The 17,963-nt window shown below is 42.3% G+C and overlaps 1 protein-coding gene across 2 annotated transcripts; it reads left to right on the top strand.

Annotated features, from left to right (window-relative positions):
- The first annotated feature begins 226 nt into the window (after window positions 1–226).
- On the top strand, window positions 227–6,756 carry LOC112733009 (protein PSK SIMULATOR 1). 2 transcript variants are annotated; one of them, XM_025781853.3, is made up of 12 exons: window positions 227–1,187; window positions 2,570–2,895; window positions 2,977–3,069; window positions 3,206–3,296; window positions 3,426–3,519; window positions 3,784–3,881; window positions 3,995–4,064; window positions 4,302–4,405; window positions 5,299–5,415; window positions 5,569–5,645; window positions 5,771–5,815; window positions 5,928–6,756. In XM_025781853.3, the coding sequence occupies exons 1-12, from the start codon at window positions 912–914 to the stop codon at window positions 6,412–6,414; spliced, it is 1,878 nt and encodes a 625-aa protein (XP_025637638.1). In that variant the 5' UTR covers window positions 227–911; the 3' UTR covers window positions 6,415–6,756. The 2 variants fall into 2 exon arrangements, with proteins under 2 accessions (XP_025637638.1, XP_072068507.1); XM_072212406.1 differs by having other exon boundaries at window positions 237–1,191; window positions 2,577–2,895.
- The last annotated feature ends 11,207 nt before the right edge of the window (window positions 6,757–17,963 follow it).

Below are 17,963 nucleotides of genomic sequence, written 5' to 3'. Positions count from 1 at the left end.
TATTAAAGGCATTTCTTAAATTATATATTCAAATAAAAAAATTACTATTTGATTTAACAATCATGTTAAGTGTATATAAAAATTAATTATTAAAATTAATAATTAATATAAAATATAAAATATATATAAATATATAATAATTGATACTATTAAATAATTTTAATATATAAATAATATTTTTGCTGATCTAAAAACCATAAAAGAATAAAAAGACCAATCAAAACGCAATGTTAATGGACTTATGGCCTTATGGGGGTGTATGTATTTGAAGAAAGTTTAGAAACGAATGATGAGTAATGAGTATAAATAAATAGGAAGTGTTATGTTATGCATCGTTGGCATTGACGATGCGCAAGAAACGAAGATGGAGTAACTGGCATTTAGCAAAGTTGATTGGTAGGTCAGAGATGTTCAAAGTGTTCAAGTATTTTGAGCTCTCTCTTGCATTTGCAGTCCAATGCTTTCTGTATAGTCACTCACAACGCTACTCTTCTTAGCGTTTTCTTACTTCTCACTGCTAAACTTAGACCTACCACACCACACACACGCCGCCTCATGTCTCTTTGATTCTCTCTCTCTTAAATAAAAACTATGTTTTTGCTCTCTCCCATCCCTTCTTTTTTCTTATTTATTTATTATTATATTATTATTCTACTTAGCTCAAACCAATGGCAACTTGACTGTGGACTTTTTCTTCTCTTTGTTCCAATCCCAGAATCCCTTTTCTCCTCCTCTTCCCTCCCTTTCTATTATTCCTTTCGCCACCAACATTGAAACCCTTCTTCTTTATTGATTCCTGATTTGGATGAACATACACAGTTGCTACTCTATACCCATTTCTTGTTTTTCGGGATTTTAACTCTGCTGCTGGATGCCCCAGTTACTCAGAGATTGAAACTTTGATATAATATATGGGGGGTCTTTGTTCCAAATCTGCCAAGGGTGGTGACAGGGTGGTTGCCACCACAGATGGCGCCAAAGAAAACCATAAGAGCTACAAGACCACCGTGCCTTCTGATTTGGCACCTGCACCTCACACAAAGGAGGACAATAACAAACATGAACATGGTGCTGAGAATGCTGCAGGGACTGGTGCTGATGAATTCTATGATGGAATCCCACGCTATAATGATTCTTTTCCGAATAAGTCAAGGTCTGTAAGGTCAAGGCAGACTGCTGTTGCAAAGGTTGGTGTGTTTGATGCTCCTTTTTTCAGTTTCATCTTTCCTTTTTTTCCTTGTTCATAACATTCTTTGCAATTTGATGAATAGATCAGGGTGAGTGGAAGTGTGGAGGAGGATAACGATTGTTCCTAGAAATACATCTTTAGATTCTTTCTTTGCAATTTAAGGGTTTGATTACTATGTTGCTGGTAATCAAAAGATTCGTTAGTTTTATGTTAAGCATTTGATTCCGATTGATAGGTTGGCATTTTGGGAATGTAATTCTAACTAAAGTGGTTTTTTGAGATGGGGATGTCTATATTTTTGAATGATGAATGATTTGATTATTAGTATAATAGGATTGGATTCGACTATTAAATGTCACACTAAGACGGCAATCCCTGCCACAACATTGAGTTCTATTTTCATTCCAACCAAATCTTGACATTGTCAATTTAACTGGCATATTTGATAGGGGAAGGAACATTTGTCTTATGGTTTAACTCTCATGGTAGCTTGCTTTGTTGTTTCGTTTCCTTTATCTTTAGTTTCTTCATGTGTGCACATGCATCCATATCTGCAAACCTCGAATAATTGAAAACTACACTATGCAAATGTATAGATCTTGATATAATTTAAAATATACTGCAAACAGTATCTAATTATTTCTTGACAATATTTAAAGTTTGTTATTTAATTCCATTTGGAGAAATATGCTTGAAGCTTGCAGGACTGTAATGTTATCCGCGGCAATTCTTTATTGTGCCTAGGTTGTGTGTTCGTACATCAAATTAAATTCAGAACAATTGTCTTTGTTAACTAGTTCTAAGTAGAGTGATTATAGGTAAAGTATACTTTTTCTTCAAAAATATCCTAACGTTTAATTTTATTTAATTTTGTCCTTAACGTTTTTGATTTATTCAATTTTGTTCCTGATGTTTCCGATTTATGTGAAAAGTACCCCTGGATGTTTCCAACTTTATCCCAAAAGTCTTAGATGGAGTTAATGTCCAGGGGTAATTTTGACACAAATCGAGAACATTAAAGATAAAATTGAATGAGATTAAACGTTAGGGGTATTTTTGATGAAAATCACAAATTTTAGGGACAAAAAGAATACTTTATCCCTGATTAGAAAGCAACTGGCATCTAAAAAAAGAAACAAAAGATCAGTTGCGGTGATGAGAGGAGCTGACATTTACAAGCCTTATGTAGTAACCTGAGATTTATATATTATTTGGGTGTAGGGTTTATAGATGCAGATTTACTGTTTAATTATTAGTATTTAGGGACTCTGTAATTGTGATGTTTGTGTATTGGATATCTTATTTCACTGGGAAAGAGAATGGTTAGAAATATATTATCATTGGAGAAGAATGAAGAGGTACTAAATCTTTCTACTTCAGGTTTCAGAGGTGAGTTCACGTCTGGGCAGAGCCGGTACTTATGGAATTGGGAAGGCAGTTGATGTTTTGGACACTCTTGGTAGCAGCATGACAAGTTTAAATGCTGGCAATGGGTTCGTTTCGGGCACTGTGACAAAAGGGAATGAAATTACTATCTTAGCATTTGAGGTAGCAAACACAATTGTGAAGGCTTCTAATCTTATGGAATCTCTTTCTCCTACAAGTATTAAGCACCTGAAAGAAGAGGTGCTTCCTTTAGAGGCTGTGCAAGATTTGGTATCAAAGGATACGGATGAACTTCTAAGAATTGTTGCTGCAGATAAGAGGTAAATATCAGCTTCTGTTCCATCAATTGTTTTAGCACGAGAAAATGGCAACTGCATTTGATTTTCTGTTGATGCTTTTAGGGAGGAGTTGAAAGTTTTTTCTGATGAAGTGATTCGATTTGGAAATCGTTCAAAGGATCCTCAGTGGCACAACTTGGACCGTTACTTTGAGAAGTAATATAAATTGTACTCACTAAATTTGTCTTATTATTGAGCCTTTCAGAAAAATATTTTTTAACCCTTTATATCATTGGTTGTTCTGACCCTTTTTGTTCCTTTTTTTGTCTTTTCCTTTTAATTATGAATTTAGAATTAGCAGAGAACTTAATCCTCAAAGACAATCAAGGGATGAGGCAGAATTGATCATGCAGCAATTGATGAACTGGGTTCAATTTACGGCTGTGAGTGTATTCCTTTGCTAAAGAAATATTTACTATTGCTCCAGGACTGATTTACTTCTGAAGCTCAAATGTAGTAAAAACTTCTTTCTAAAACAGAACTTTTGGTAAAAAGTACTTTTATCACCTCAGGAATTATACCACGAGTTACATGCTTTGGATAGATTTGAACAAGATTATCAACGTAAGCGTGAAGAGGAGGATAACTCAAGTGCAACTCAAAGCGGTAATTCAGGAGAACACCATTGACATTCCAAATCTTGTTTTTGAAAAACAATTTCAACCTAACCAAAAATCAATAGTTTGATGAATAATAATAATTAAAAAAAGGTTAAGTTTTGTATTGCAAAACCTTTATTATCAAAACTTGAACAAGAATCAAATTGAACACATAATTGGTTCTGTAAAGTGGAGAAATATGTACAATAACATCATATACCATCCCAGTATGAATGCATATATATCTTTGATATATTTTTTCATCATATAGGTGATAGCCGTTCAATCTTAAGGGCAGAAGTAAAAAGCCAAAAGAAGCAAGTTAAACATTTAAAGAAAAAGTCGCTCTGGTCCAGAAGCTTGGAGGAGGTAATTTCATGTTACTGGTGTTCATGCATTTGATTATCTCATCTCTTAGTCTCCTAAAATAAAAGGAGAAAGTGTGGAAATTGTGGTATAATTTGCATTCTAACTGGTTACAGGTTATGGAGAAGCTTGTAGACATTGTAAGTTTTTTACATCTGGAGATAGATAACATCTTTGGCAGTCCAGGTATTAATCCACTTAAAGGCATTAAGATCATACTGTTATGCTTCTTGTTTTACCCTCCTGTAATTTTCATTTATAAATATGAATACTTGGTTGAGGTTATTGATACCCACTAAACAGATTTTAGCCATGTATGAACCTTATTTTGAACTTGGAAGATCTTTCTAATCAGTTCGTAGTGAAAGACTACCTAGTTGTATTGTATTATTAAAATGTGTTATTATCTATGGGTACCTGCAGATGTCCGTAAACCATTAATCGGAACCATGAGCAATCGCCAAAGATTGGGCCCTGCGGGCCTTTCTTTGCATTATGCAAATATAGTGCTTCAAATTGATACTCTTGTAAGTGAATCATTGCCATCAACTATTTATTTCATCACGGGTCTGTTTTTCCCTATGCCTTCCGATCAAACAGTTGATGTTATAATTAATCAAGTTTGCAGAGTTGCTTCTCATATTGTGTTTTTATAAAAACGATCTCTGTCCTTGCCTTCTTAGAATCTTAGTTTTCCTCAATAATATAATAGGATTTCAACCATTTGTGACTTGATCTTGAGAAGTGCATGACCCTTATTGCAATTCTTTTCTAATGAGGTTAGTGAAATACTAGGTTGTCAATAAAGTTTAATGCAAAATTGACTTGCTAATAATACGGTTATATATGTTCTGACTTTTTCAGTTTTCTTTCATTATAGTTCAAGAATATTATAGACTTCAAATTGTTCAATTTGCATTTTACATTGAATAAATATAAAACAACATATTCACTACATTTATTACATAATGACGATGAGTGTTATACTAAACTCGTGAAATTTATTGTTAAAAAATATTATTTTCGGTTTATCATGTCAAATTAGAATGTAAGTCCGTGCATCTCACAGGTTTAACACTAGTAATTAATCAAGTTTGCAGAGTTGCTTCTCATATTGTGTTTATAAAGATGATCTCTGTCCTTGCGTTCATAGTTTTCCTGAATAATATTAATATGGTTACGATCATCTATGACTTGATCTTGAGAAATGCATGACCCTTATTGCAAAGTGAAAATGGGAGGATCCTAAAATCTTGATATGTGACATTCTTATGAGATAAATTTCGAATATTGCCCTGCTCTATCAGTTTCCCTGATTCCCAATCTTGATGTGTTATTGTTACATTTATAAATGTAAGGCAAAGACTATATCTGTAGATGAAGATTATTGTGCTAACTGCTAAGCCTCTGTTGTTGTCAGGTTGCCAGATCCAGTTCTATGCCTGCGAATACGAGAGATTCGTTATATCAGAGCTTGCCTCCTAATATAAAGTCAGCTTTGCGTTCCAAATTACCGTCCTTTCATGTTGTAGAAGAGGTATGATCTTCTCTGCTGATACTTACTCAATTCTTTACAGTCACTACCATGTACTTCCCTTAGTCACTACTTCCTTTGAAAATATCCCATATTGATTAAGCTTTTTGTTTGTTCTTTCCCTTGCGGTTGCTGTTTGCGGTTTGTTTCCTGCAGCTCACTATAGCAGATATAAAAAATGAGATGGAGAAAACATTGCATTGGTTGGTTCCAATTGCTACAAATACAGCCAAGTAAGATTTATGGATTTTTGTATTTTCCTATGTGAGAAAATTTTCTATAGGCATCAGTTAATTTGCTTTCTATTATAAGCTCGCAATTTATTCTTTTTCTTTCGGTTGCTCCAAAATTGAATCAGGGCCCATCATGGTTTTGGTTGGGTAGGAGAGTGGGCAAACACTGGGTAAGTAACAATCTGCTGTTTCTATTTGATATAAGCATGCATGATTCTCCATTTTATCTTTTCTTTAGAAGTGTTCCTACTCTATTTCTAAATATTTGTTTGGTTCTTGCAGCTCTGAGCTGAATAAGAAGACCTTGAAGACCGATATAATGCGGATCGAAACATTCCACCATGCAGATAAAGACAAAGTGGAAAATTATATTCTTGAACTTCTCTTGTGGCTTCAGCGTTTGGCCATCAAAAGTAAGGTTGGCATAGATGCAGGCGAAATGAGGCCTACCACGAAATCTATCGGCACTGCTCCACAGAAGACAAATCATTCTGAATTGCCGTTGCTAACAACTGATGAGCAGAACATGTTGCAGGATGCAAGTAAGAGATTCCGAATCAGAGGGATCAGTAAAAGCTTGGACCTGGATAATGTGAAGGCTAGCTTAACAGACAAGAGCATACTTACAAAGAGTAGCAGTTACTCATCAACGGTTAGATGCAAGGAATTTTCTTTTAATAGGATTTGCTCTAAGCTTCCCGTGATTGATTTTGATATCGACAAGAAGAGAGCGTTGGATCTGATCGATAGACTAGACGTGCCTAGATAATTTGCAACCATGAAGACAGAGTTGTTGTCCTTGTGTAAATATGAAGCAGCATATTATTCAGGCTCCAAGTGCTGAATGCAAGCCTTGCATGGGTGGTGTTGTGCACCATGATTGATGTAGATAGTTGCTGTCTTGTCTGAAATTGAGGGCATTGTTGAGAAGATAGGCATCAATGTTTGCAGTGGTTGCCCGTTTGGCTTTAGAGCAGGGTGGTTTCTGTTTTTGGTTCTTGATAGTGAGCGAGTGTATAGACAATATAATATGAGGATATGGCACCTATTCTAGGTTTGTATTATCATATAATATTATTATTTATTTATCCTCGTTATATTTTTTGGCCAAGTGTTGCATCCATTGTTGTTGAATAATGAAAAAAGGACTCATATACTACCTTAAGTGGTGTATAAAGAATACTGATCAGATGGATGAGAAATGTCACGGAGTTATCGTTAAACGGAGTAAATTAATAAAGTGAGAGATTGATTATTTTTAAATTAGAATAGTGGAATATATATTTTATAAAAATTATAAAATTAATCATAATTAATTTTTTATTTTATTAATTTTTTAATTTTAGAGGATCTAAATTCGTTATTATTACGTAAACATGATAATGAAAATAGGAGCTACTCACATAAAGACGTTTAAAATGTATTTTTTTAAAGACTTTTTTTAATAATTAAAATTCAACATATATAATCGATTAAACTATGTTATTTTTGTCAAAATTAGACCAAATAAATCGATTTGACCAAAAAATTGATAAATCAAATTTTGAACCGATTTAAATTAATATTTTTTATAAAAATAATTATAATATCCCTATTATAGAAAATGACTTAAAATTACAATACCCCTATTTTAAAAATTCTAAATCCTAACTCTTCTCTTCTCTCTATATCATCATAAGATTAGAATTTAGGATTTTTAAAATTAATATATATAATAAAAATATTTTATTTATTTTTTTATAATAAAAGTATTATAGTCATTTTCTATATAAAAAAATATTAATTTAGATCGGTTCAAGATTTGATTTATCGATTTTTCAGTTAAATTAATTTGTTTGGTCTAATTTTAACAAAAATAACATAATTTGATCAATTATATATATTAAATTTTAATTATTAAAAAATATTTTAAAAAAAGACGTTTTAAACATTTTTATGTGAGTGGCTGTGGCTCCCAATGAAAATTATCACAAGAAGAGTAATCATCTAAAATGATATTATATTATTCCATTTTATAGGATAACAATTCACATGTATTTTGATGGTTGTGATGGAAAGGAAATATAATAAAATAAGAAAAGAGAAATGGAATGTTTGAGGGGGCGTCCAGATAGACATGAGGCATCCATATCGGGGACAAATGCATGCACCACCACCGCTTCCAGTGCACGCAACGCGGCTTCCATTCCTTTGACTTTGAACATTGACCAAATATCTTATCCTTTCATCCAATTACGTAAAACTTGCATCAACCCAACACAAAGGAATGGAATAACTGTTATTCAGTAATTTAGTACTCCATAATTTCACACTTCTCAAAATATCCTTATAACCAATTAGTACGGATAAGTGATTTGGTTAATTTTCTTATTAAAAATTATTATCCGCACACCAAAAATCAGACATTAAATTAATTATTATGTATTTATTTATAAATAAATATATATTTTATACGAATGATTAATTTAATAATTAATTTTTTTATATTCATAGTATGACTTTTTTTTTAATTGATAATGATATTTTTTATTATGTTATTTTAAAATTATTTTTAATTAAAAATTTTACAAATTTAAAATAACAAAAATAAAGGATAATTTAGAAAAGTACATAAAAAAGTGACATCAATTTAAATCTTCAGATGATTAATAATAATTTAGTCAGCATACACATTACATAGCAAGTTTTATTAATTCAACTACAGCAACACTGATGATAATGACGGAAAAATAGAAATCTTGTTATCTAATGATTGGCTTCTTGCATGGTTGGTTAATTAATGCAATGATGGTTCACGGGTCAGAGAAAAATCTGCTGTACCTTTACCTGTTCCTCTCACTATTGCCAAATGACAAATGTGGAGGCAAGCTAGATTTTTATTTGACTTTTGCTGCATCCAAACATCTGAATCAAACATTATCATTATTATGGCTTGGCTGGGTTCGTTTATTGAAACATGGACACTAGTTATTATATACGGTACGTCCATCGTTTATTTGTTAAGACATAAATTTAGATGGGTACGATGATATATAGATATATATAAAATATATGTATTTAATGTTTCTCTTTAAAATTGAGATACAGAGATGTATGGTAGGTCGGGTATCGAACAGTTCGGGTTGGTACTTCGGTTAGTGAGAGGGAGAATCGCCTAGTCTCGGATCACTGGGTTGAAGGAGGTGCAGCCGACGTCCCGAGCTCTTCGTGTGGAGAGGGGGGTGTCACCTGCAAAGACACTCCGACGCTCTAGTCAGTCAAGTGTGTAGGCGAAAAGTGAGAGAATGGTATGTGACGTATCTTGGAGGAGGGGTAGGACTCTCTCCATATATACCGTGTCAGAAGTGGATCCCGAAGGAGCAGACCCACCTTCCTCGAAGTTTCCTCATACAGCTGTAGTGGAGAACTGTCAAGGACATATGTCCGGGTCGGTGGTGGAGCAACTCTCACCTGACCGTTTGGGTCGGGTGGCCTGTGAGTTGGGTCGGCCCGTGTGAAGTTTGGGCCAGGCCGTAACAGTGCCCCAAACGCGCCAGCAATGATCGTGAGAGCCATTGGTGGCGTGTTATGTTCTCTCGTATGTTGTCGCTAGGTCGACCGCTCGTGGAGAGGACGTGCCTCTTGCGCGCGTGTCTATTCGTTGTTGGGATAACCGTTCGTCGCCTCGTTCTTCGCGTTGGACATTTAATGCTCATAATGGGTTGTTTCAAACCCTGCGAGTAAAGACTCTTTTGCCCTTGCCTTCGCGCTTCAAGTTAGTTTTCTAACTCCCCTTCCTCCCCAGTTTTGCATTTCATTTTCTCTCCAGTGCCTAACTCCTTTTCACTCTCATCTTCTTCTTTCTCAAATTTCCTATCGCGATTCCTGCAGCCTCGTGCCTTCACTCCCTCTTTCTTCCTTTCGAGTTATTGCAATCAATCCTGGTAAGTATTCCTCCTTTGCTTTCGCTTTCTGTTTCATCTCATTTTACCTTTCTATTTTATGTTCCTGCATGCATGCTGCTCTTCCTAACTGGGCTTGTGTGTTGGATGACATTAATGTTAGATAGGTGTATTAGGGGGGTTACCATTCTAGGGCGTTGATCTTTTAGGCTTTGTTTTAGGAGTGGTTTCGGCCATGCTTGATTTCAGTTGTTGAATAGGATAAATGTAGTTTCTGGGCCTTTTTCGAGCTCCCGACCTCGTAGACTAACCGAGTGGTGCCCTCACTGTAGGTATGCCTCGCATCGTCTCACGAGCTTCCACCTCCAACACGGGTTACGACCCGTACGCTTGGGTGACCTCCGACGTGAAAGAGTCCCCGAACCAGATGGGCGTGGAGGAGCTTACCGAGTTCCGCCAAGCCGAGTACTTGTGCGGTGGGACTGACGAGGAGGCCAACTACGACGTTTTCATTCCCGCCCCCAACGAACGGTTATACGAACTCAACTTCTATTCCCCCCGGGTTGCCGATTGGATTTGGTTCTACAAGTCAATGTTCACCAAGTGGGGGTTCGCATTCCCTTTTCTTCTTTTCAAATGGCGCTACTTAACCGGATCTCCATGGCGCCGTCGCAGCTGCATCCAAACAGTTGGGCTTCCATCTGCTGTTTCGAGATGGTATGTGAATATTTAGAGCTGTTGGTGTCCGTCGATGTTTTCCTTCATTTCTTCAACCTTACGAATCCTTCCAAAGAAGGGAAAGCGAGGAAAGGGTTCATGTCCTTCCGATCTGCCCAGGGTCAGAGGATTTTTGGCTTGTTCGATGACTCTTACCATGGGTATAAGGACAAGTATTTCAAGGTGCGTCCAACCAAAGGTCGCCACCCCTTCTGGCTTTCGTTAGAAGGGAAACGCCTCATCCCGACGTATTGGAGTTTCGGAGCGGGGTCCAATACCTTTATTAAGGTGACTTACAAGGGGATGTCCGCTGTGAACAAAAAGATTGCCGACGTGTTGTTGGCCGTTTTTGGGAAAAACCATGTGAATCCCCATCTTCTGATGGGTGACCGGGAGGTTGCCAGAAGTTATATTTGTGAGTAGCTCTAACTTGTATTCCTTGCATTACTGTTGCTTTGATTGGTTATGTCGATTTAACGACTAAGTCATTTATTTATTTATTGCAGTGGGAATGTCTGCCGAGGTGACAGGCCTTGAGAGTCTGTTCAAGACTTTTTTGGAGGAAAGCGATGAAGAGAAGGCTGACGGGAAGTCGGAGGCCCCTCTCGAGAATAAGGATGATCAGGCCGTGCCTTCACCTCGTGACGTCGAGATGTCGGACAAAGATTCTGATGGGGCGCGCGTCTCTCCTGTTCATGAGGAGGCGGCCGGTACTGGAGATTCGACCTCCGCCCGACAAGTCGAGGAGGATGACTTGAAGGTTATCCCCAATCCCAAGAGGCAGAAGTCGTCCTCCAGCCCTGAAGGAGTCCTTACCATGATGGAGAGGAACTTCGACGCCGGGACCTTCATAGACTACCAGCTGCTTCCCGGCACGGAGGAACACTTCCACGGCTCCGATCTTGCGGGGCAGGCAAGGTGGATGTACCGTACCCTTCTTCGCGATGCTGCCATAGCTCGGAAGGCCGAGTTTGAGCTGTCGGAGATGCAGTCGCTGCATAGGAAGCTCGAGTCTGCTGCTAAGGCCAATAATCAATTCAAGACTCAAGTTGAAACACTTCGAGAGCAGCTGTCCAAGGCGGAGGAGAAGCTTAAGGCTGCCGAGGAGAAGGCCGCGTCTGTCAAGGAAAAATTGAAGACTTCTGATGCTACCGTATCCCGTCTAACCGAGCGGGAGATGACTTTGGAGAGCCAGCTCAATGCCACGCAAGGTCGGGTGGTCGCTTTGGAGAAGGAACGTGATATGGCCGTCTCATCGGCTAAGGCCGCTCAAGCTGAGGCAGAAGAGTTTAAGAAGAAGCATAAAGAGACCGTGAAGCAGGGAAAGAGCGTAATCCTAATAACTAAAGAGGCCCTCAAGGCTCAAGTGAAGATTGTGGCTCCTGACTTCGACACGTCGGAAATCGGGGTTTTCAAAACAATCAGAGATGGCAAGATTGTTGATATGCCGAAGAAATGATCTCTTGTGCCTTTGCATAGAGTTTGTAATTTTGTTGTAGAAATTGCTGTACGGTTTGATGAACTTGTAGACTTGTGATTTTTGGATTATTTTGATAGCTGCTTGGTCGGTTTATGACTATTGTCTTTTTCTGCTTATTTGGCAGCGTATTTTATTACCGTTCTATTGGTATTGGCTTGTCGTTCGTGTTTGTTTACTGTTGTTGGTAACTTGACGAAGCTGGGTCGTGGCTTCGCCATCGTTGTAGCCGTTCGTTATGGCGTTAACTTGGTCGGTTTCCGGGGTGATCAGTCCCAGGTTACCGCGCCGTCATTCTGTTTAACATGTATTAGAAATTTAGGGTTAAATTAAACAAGTGAACATTAGTCGACAGTTGAACAAGTCCATTGCAATGATAAGTACTTAACAAAAGTAAATTATCTGGAACCCGGCAAATCGCCTACTCGGCGTGTTTGGGCTAAGAATAAAATCTTCTTAAGTTACCTGCATTCCAGGTTCTCGGGACTTCCTTACCATCGAGCCTCTCCAACTTGTAGGCACCCTTGCCAATCACTTCTTTGACTCGGTAGGGGCCTTCCCAGTTTGCCGCCAACTTACCTTCTCCTGGAGTCGGTGGCCCGATGTCGTTGCGCCGCAGGACTAGGTCGTTTTCTTCAAATTCTCTCCTGAGTACTTTGGTGTTGTAGTGCAGGGCCATCCTTTGCTTTAGTGCTACCTCTGACAAATGGGCCATCTCCCTAGCCTCATCTACTAGGTCCTTCTCTACGGCTTCCTCCACTCCCTGCAGAAGTAATCGTGGGCTCGGCTCGCCGACCTCTACGGGTATCATAGCATCTACCCCGTACGTCAGGCGGAAAGGGGTTTCTCCTGTGGACGATTTCTCAGTCGTTCGGAAAGACCAGAGGACTGAGGCGAGTTCGTCAGCCCATGCGCCCTTTGTATTGTCAAGCCGCTTCTTGAGGCCTAGCAAGATGACCTTGTTTGCGACCTCAACTTGGCCGTTCGTCTGGGGATGCTCTACAGATGAGAATTTTTGCTTTATGCCCAAGTCGGCGAGGAACTCCACAAACTTCTTGTCGGTGAACTGCGTCCCGTTGTCAGAGATAACGACTTCTGGGATACTGAATCGGGTTATCACCTATCTCCACATAAACATTTGACAATTGGATGAGGATATACTGGCCAGTGGCTCGGGCTCTATCCACTTGGTGTAGTAGTCGATAGCAACAATGAGATACTTGACTTGCCCCGGGCCAACCGGAAAAGGCCCCAAGAGGTCGATTCCCCACTGTGAGAAAGGTCGGGAGGACGTCAACAGGCTCAGCTCGGAAGCCGACACCTTATGAAAGTTGGCGTTTTCCTGGCACTTGACGCATTTCCTTACGAATTCTTTGGAGTCCCTCATCATTGATGGCCAGTAATAACCGGCTCTGACGAGCTTTCTTGCTAGGGCTTTGCCACCGATGTGATGTCCGCAGCACCCCTCGTGGACCTCTCTAAGCACATAGTCCGTTTGGTCAGGGTGTAGGCACTTCAACAGGGGTTGACTGAGTCTCTTTCTAAACAGATGTCCCTGTATGGTCACGTATTTGGCCGCCTCCCTTCTCAACACTTTGGCCGCCTTCTAGTCGTCAAGGAGCTTGCCGTTTTCTAAGAAGTCGATTATCGGGTCCATCCAGGAGGGGCTTATCTTCATCAAATGGAGGGTGACTGCTGGTTCCTTTACCAAGACCTGGATCAGAGACCGGTTGCCCACCGCTGGTTTTGTGCTTGCTAACTTGGACAAGAGGTCCGCCCGTGTGTTCCTTTCTCTCGGAACGTGTTGGATCTCGACCTCCTCAAATTGTTTGCTTAACTCTTTGACCCTCTCTAGATACTTCTGTAATAGGGAGTCTCTAGCCTGGTCGGTCCCATTGACTTGTGAAGTGACGACCTGTGAGTCGTTGCATACTTCTAGCCTGGTGGTGCCGACTTCCCGAGCTAAGATTAAGCCGCCCAGAAGGGCCTCATACTCTGCCTGATTGTTTGATACTGGGAATTCAAACTTGATCGATTGTTCATATATGACTCCAGCGGGACTCTCTAGGATGATTTCGGCACCTCCAGACGTCTGGTTGGAGGCCCCATCTACGTGGAGCCTCCACCGTATGCCCGTTGCCTCGGCTGGGTCCCCCGTTACCTCTACCAAGAAATCGGCCATGGCATGTGCCTTAATCGCATGCCTGGGCTCGTATTGCAAGTCGTATTGGGACAACTCGATGGCCCAAGTCATCATTCTTCCCGTCAGGTCGGATTTCTGGAGTATCTGGCGGATTCCCTGATCCGTCCTCACGACTACCTGATGACCTTGGAAGTACTGTCGTAATCTACGGGAAGAGGTTAGGAGTGCAAGTGCCAACTTCTCTAATTTTTTGTATCTCAACTCTGCCCCTTACAGTGCTTTACTCACGAAGTAGATTGGTTGCTGAACCTTCCCTTCCTCCCGTACCAAAACCGCTGCCATCGCTTCGTCTGTTATGGCTAGATACAGGTAGAGCAGTTCTCCGATCTTGGGCTTCCCGAGGACAGGTGGTGTTGCGAGGATCTCTTTGAAATGCTTAAATGCTTCCTAACACGCCGGGGTCCATTCAAACGCTATCCCCTTTTTCATAAGGTTGAAAAATTATAGTGCCCTAGCAGCCGATGCTCCGAGGAAACGGGATAGGGCGGTGAGTCTTCCTGACAATCTCTGAACATCCTTGACACAGTCCGGACTCTTCATTTGGAGTATTGCTTGACACTTTTTAGGGTTGGCCTCCACCCCTCTTTGGGTTATCATAAACCCTAGGAACTTTCCTGCTTCCATGGCAAAGGCACACTTGAGTAGGTTGAGCCTCATGCTGTGTTGCCGGAGGGAAGCGAATACATTTTCCAGGTCGCTTATGAGGTCCTCAGGCCGTGTGGTCTTTGCAAGGATATCATCCACATACACCTCCACCGTTTTGCCTATGAGATCACTGAATATCTTGTTCATTAGCCTTTGGTACGTGGCCCCGGCGTTCTTCAGGCCGAACGGCATTACCTTGTAGTAATATATCCCTCCCGGCGTTATGAACGCTGTTTTCTCTTCGTCAGATCGGTGCATCGATATCTGATTGTAGCCAGAATAAGCATCCATAAAGCTCAGGTACAGATATCCCGCCGCTGCGTCGACCAGGGAATCAATGTTGGGTAGGGGGTAGCAGTCCTTGTGACATGCTTTGTTGAGATCGGAGTAATTCACACACATCCTCCATTTTCCATTGTGCTTTTTCACTAGAACTACATTCGACAACCATGTCGAGTAGTCGAGTTCTCGAATAAATCCCGCCTCGAGGAGGCTGGTCGTCTGCCTGGCCACCTCCTTCGCTCTTTCTTGTGACATCTTTCTTCTCCTCTGAGCCATTGATTTGGCCTCCGCCTTGACGACCAAGTGGTGTGACATGAGTTGGGGGTCTATCCCCGGCATGTCGGTTGGCATCTAAGCAAACAGGTCGCTGTTAGCCCTGATCATTTCCATTAGGGGTTCCTTCAGGTCGTGTGGTAGGTTTCTGTTCACGAAGGTGAACTTCTCCTCTGTGTCGCCGACTCTGAATTTCTCTAAGTTCCCTTCCGGCTCGGGTCTGGGCTTGTCTTCGACTCTAGCGTCTAGGTCGGCAAGGAACACTCCCGATGCTTCCTTGGACTTCTTCCTTAAGGAGAGATTGGTATTGTCGCAGGCAACTGCCGTTTCCAAATCTCCTTTTATGGATCCCACGGATCTGTCATCAGTCACGAACTTCATTACCAGCATCTTCGTACTGATCACTGCCCCGAGATCGTTGATGGTCTTCCTCCCTAGGATGACGTTGTAGGCTGTGGAGTCTCGCAGAACCACGAACTCAGCCATTACCGACCTTCGCCCCCGTCCTAGTCCTACTGATATCGGCAGAGAGATTATCCCATCTGGCTTGATGAAGTGGTCACCTAATCCTACAACACCATGCTGGTGGGTCTTTAGGTCGGCATCCCGCAGACCCAAATTATTGAACACATTACGGAACGTGATATTCGAGTCAGCCCCGGTGTCTATGAGGATGCGCTTGATGAGGCCGGTTCCCACTCTGGCCGTGACGACCATGGGGGGCTTTCCGCGACCTCGTCAAACCACTGGTCCTCCGGACCGAATGAGATGGGTGGAGACCTCGACCTCTTGGGGCTTTGCACGGAAGATGAGGAAACCGCCAGGACTTTGGCGTCTTTCTTGTGTGCCGACTTCGACCTTGGGAGCGCGTCTCTTGCTGTTACAACGTTCACTATGGTGAGGCCTTGTTCGTTGTCGTCCTGGTCGTGACGTTGCTTTACCGCGCGGGTCTTGTCCTCTCCCTCGCGATCGCGATATCGTCTTCTCGGCTCCCTGATGAGATGGGAGAATTCGGCCAGTTTTCCGTCCCGGATCGCTTGTTCTAGCGCATCCTTGAGGTCGAAACAGTCATGTGTCTTATGTCCATAGCCCTTATGATAATCGCAATAGAGGCTCTTGTTCCCCCCGGTTTGGTCCTTCAGAGGTCGGGGCTTCGACAAAATTCCCTTCTCGGCTATCTGCTGATAAACTTCTATGATGGGGACGGTGAGGGGGGTGTAATTGGTGAACTTCTCGACTCGAGGGAACGGCCTGGGCGTCTTGCCCGGGCCGCTGTCTCTGGCGTGCTCCTTTTGTCTATCTCTGCCGCCGTGTTGCCTAGGTTGATTGTAGGAGGGCTGCCGCTTGTTGGCAGCCACGACTTGACAAACTTCTTCATCGTTGATATATTCCCTGGCTACGCTTTGGATCTCCTGCATCGTCCATACCGGCTTCGTGGTGAGATGCTTTCAGAAGTCCTCATTCAGGAGTCCATTCGTCAGACACAGACTAGCTACCGAATCAGTTAGCCCGTCGATCTCCAAGCATTCATCGTTGAACCGGTCTAGGTATTTTCTGGTCGGCTCGCCGGACCTCTGCGTCACCCGGAGCAGATTGATCGGGTGTTTTTCCTTTGCGATTCTGGTAGTAAATTAGGCTAGGAAGGCGTGGCTAATATCTGAAAACCTGGCCACCGACCCGTGCGGGAGGCTATTAAACCACCGTATTGCAGGTCCCGCGAGAGTGACCGGAAAAGTGCGGCACCTTACCTCGTCACCCACTCCTTCTAGGTTCATTCTGGCTTCGAAGGCGGTAAGATGTTCCTGTGGGTCTTGTGTTCCGTCGTACCTCATGTCCGTCGGCTTGTCAAAGTGCTTTTGCAGCCGGAACTCGAGGATGGAACGGTGAAATAGGGTTGCGCCCATTATCACAGGTCTCTGCGCTCTCCTTGGTCTTCCCTCGCCGTCTTCCCGTCGCCCGTCTTCCCGGTCGCGTCTCCTTTCTCGCCTGGTGTATATGATGGGGTCGCGGCGTCTTCTTGGACGTCCTTCCTCCCGGGCACTCTCGGGTTCAGATCGTGGGCTTGGCGTCCGCCGGGAGTGACTTCTCGGAGGGGACCGGGAGTTCGTTGACGATGTTCCTGATCTACCGGCTGGTGCTCCAGGTTCTGCATCCTGTGACGCAGTTCCTGCATTATCATGGCGCTGTTGTCGCCTGTTCTCCCAAAGGGGCGTCTTTCTTGAGATCGTGAAGACAGCTCGGTTCGTCGTGGAGGGGACCTCGTGCGCTCCCGGGAGGAAGCCACGGAGGCTTCCCCTCTGCGCTCGGCCTCGCGGGCTGTTCCTCTTGGGCCCAGTACAACGTCCATTCAGGCGTCCCCACAGACGGCGCCAATGTACGGTAGGTCGGGTACCGGACAGTTCGGGTTGGTACTTCGGTTGGTGAGAGGGGGAATCGCCTGGTCCCGGGTCGCTGGGTTGAAGGGGGTGCAGCCAACGTCCCGAGCTCTTCGTGTGGAGAAGGGGAGTGTCACCTGCAAAGACACTCCGACACTCTAGTCAGTCAAGTGTGCAGGCGAAAAGTGAGAGAATGGTATGTGACGTACCTTGGGGGAGGGGGTAAGACCCTCCCCATATATATCATGTTAGAAGTGGGTCCCGAAGGAGCAGACCCACCTTCCTCGAAGTTTCCTCATACAGCTGTAGTGGAGAGCTGTCAAGGACATGTGTCCGGATCGGTAGTGGAACAACGCTCACCCGACCGTTTGGGTCGGGTGGCCTGTGGGTCGGGTCGGCCAGTGTGAAGTTTGGGCCAAGCCGTAACAAGAGACAATACATAAAACGCAATTTAATTTTTTTATT

Source organism: Arachis hypogaea, chromosome 13 (assembly GCF_003086295.3).
Source record: "Arachis hypogaea cultivar Tifrunner chromosome 13, arahy.Tifrunner.gnm2.J5K5, whole genome shotgun sequence".
Taxonomy (NCBI): domain Eukaryota; kingdom Viridiplantae; phylum Streptophyta; class Magnoliopsida; order Fabales; family Fabaceae; genus Arachis; species Arachis hypogaea.
Note: the sequence above shows the minus strand (reverse complement) of the source record. Positions and strands in the feature narration are given on the sequence as shown.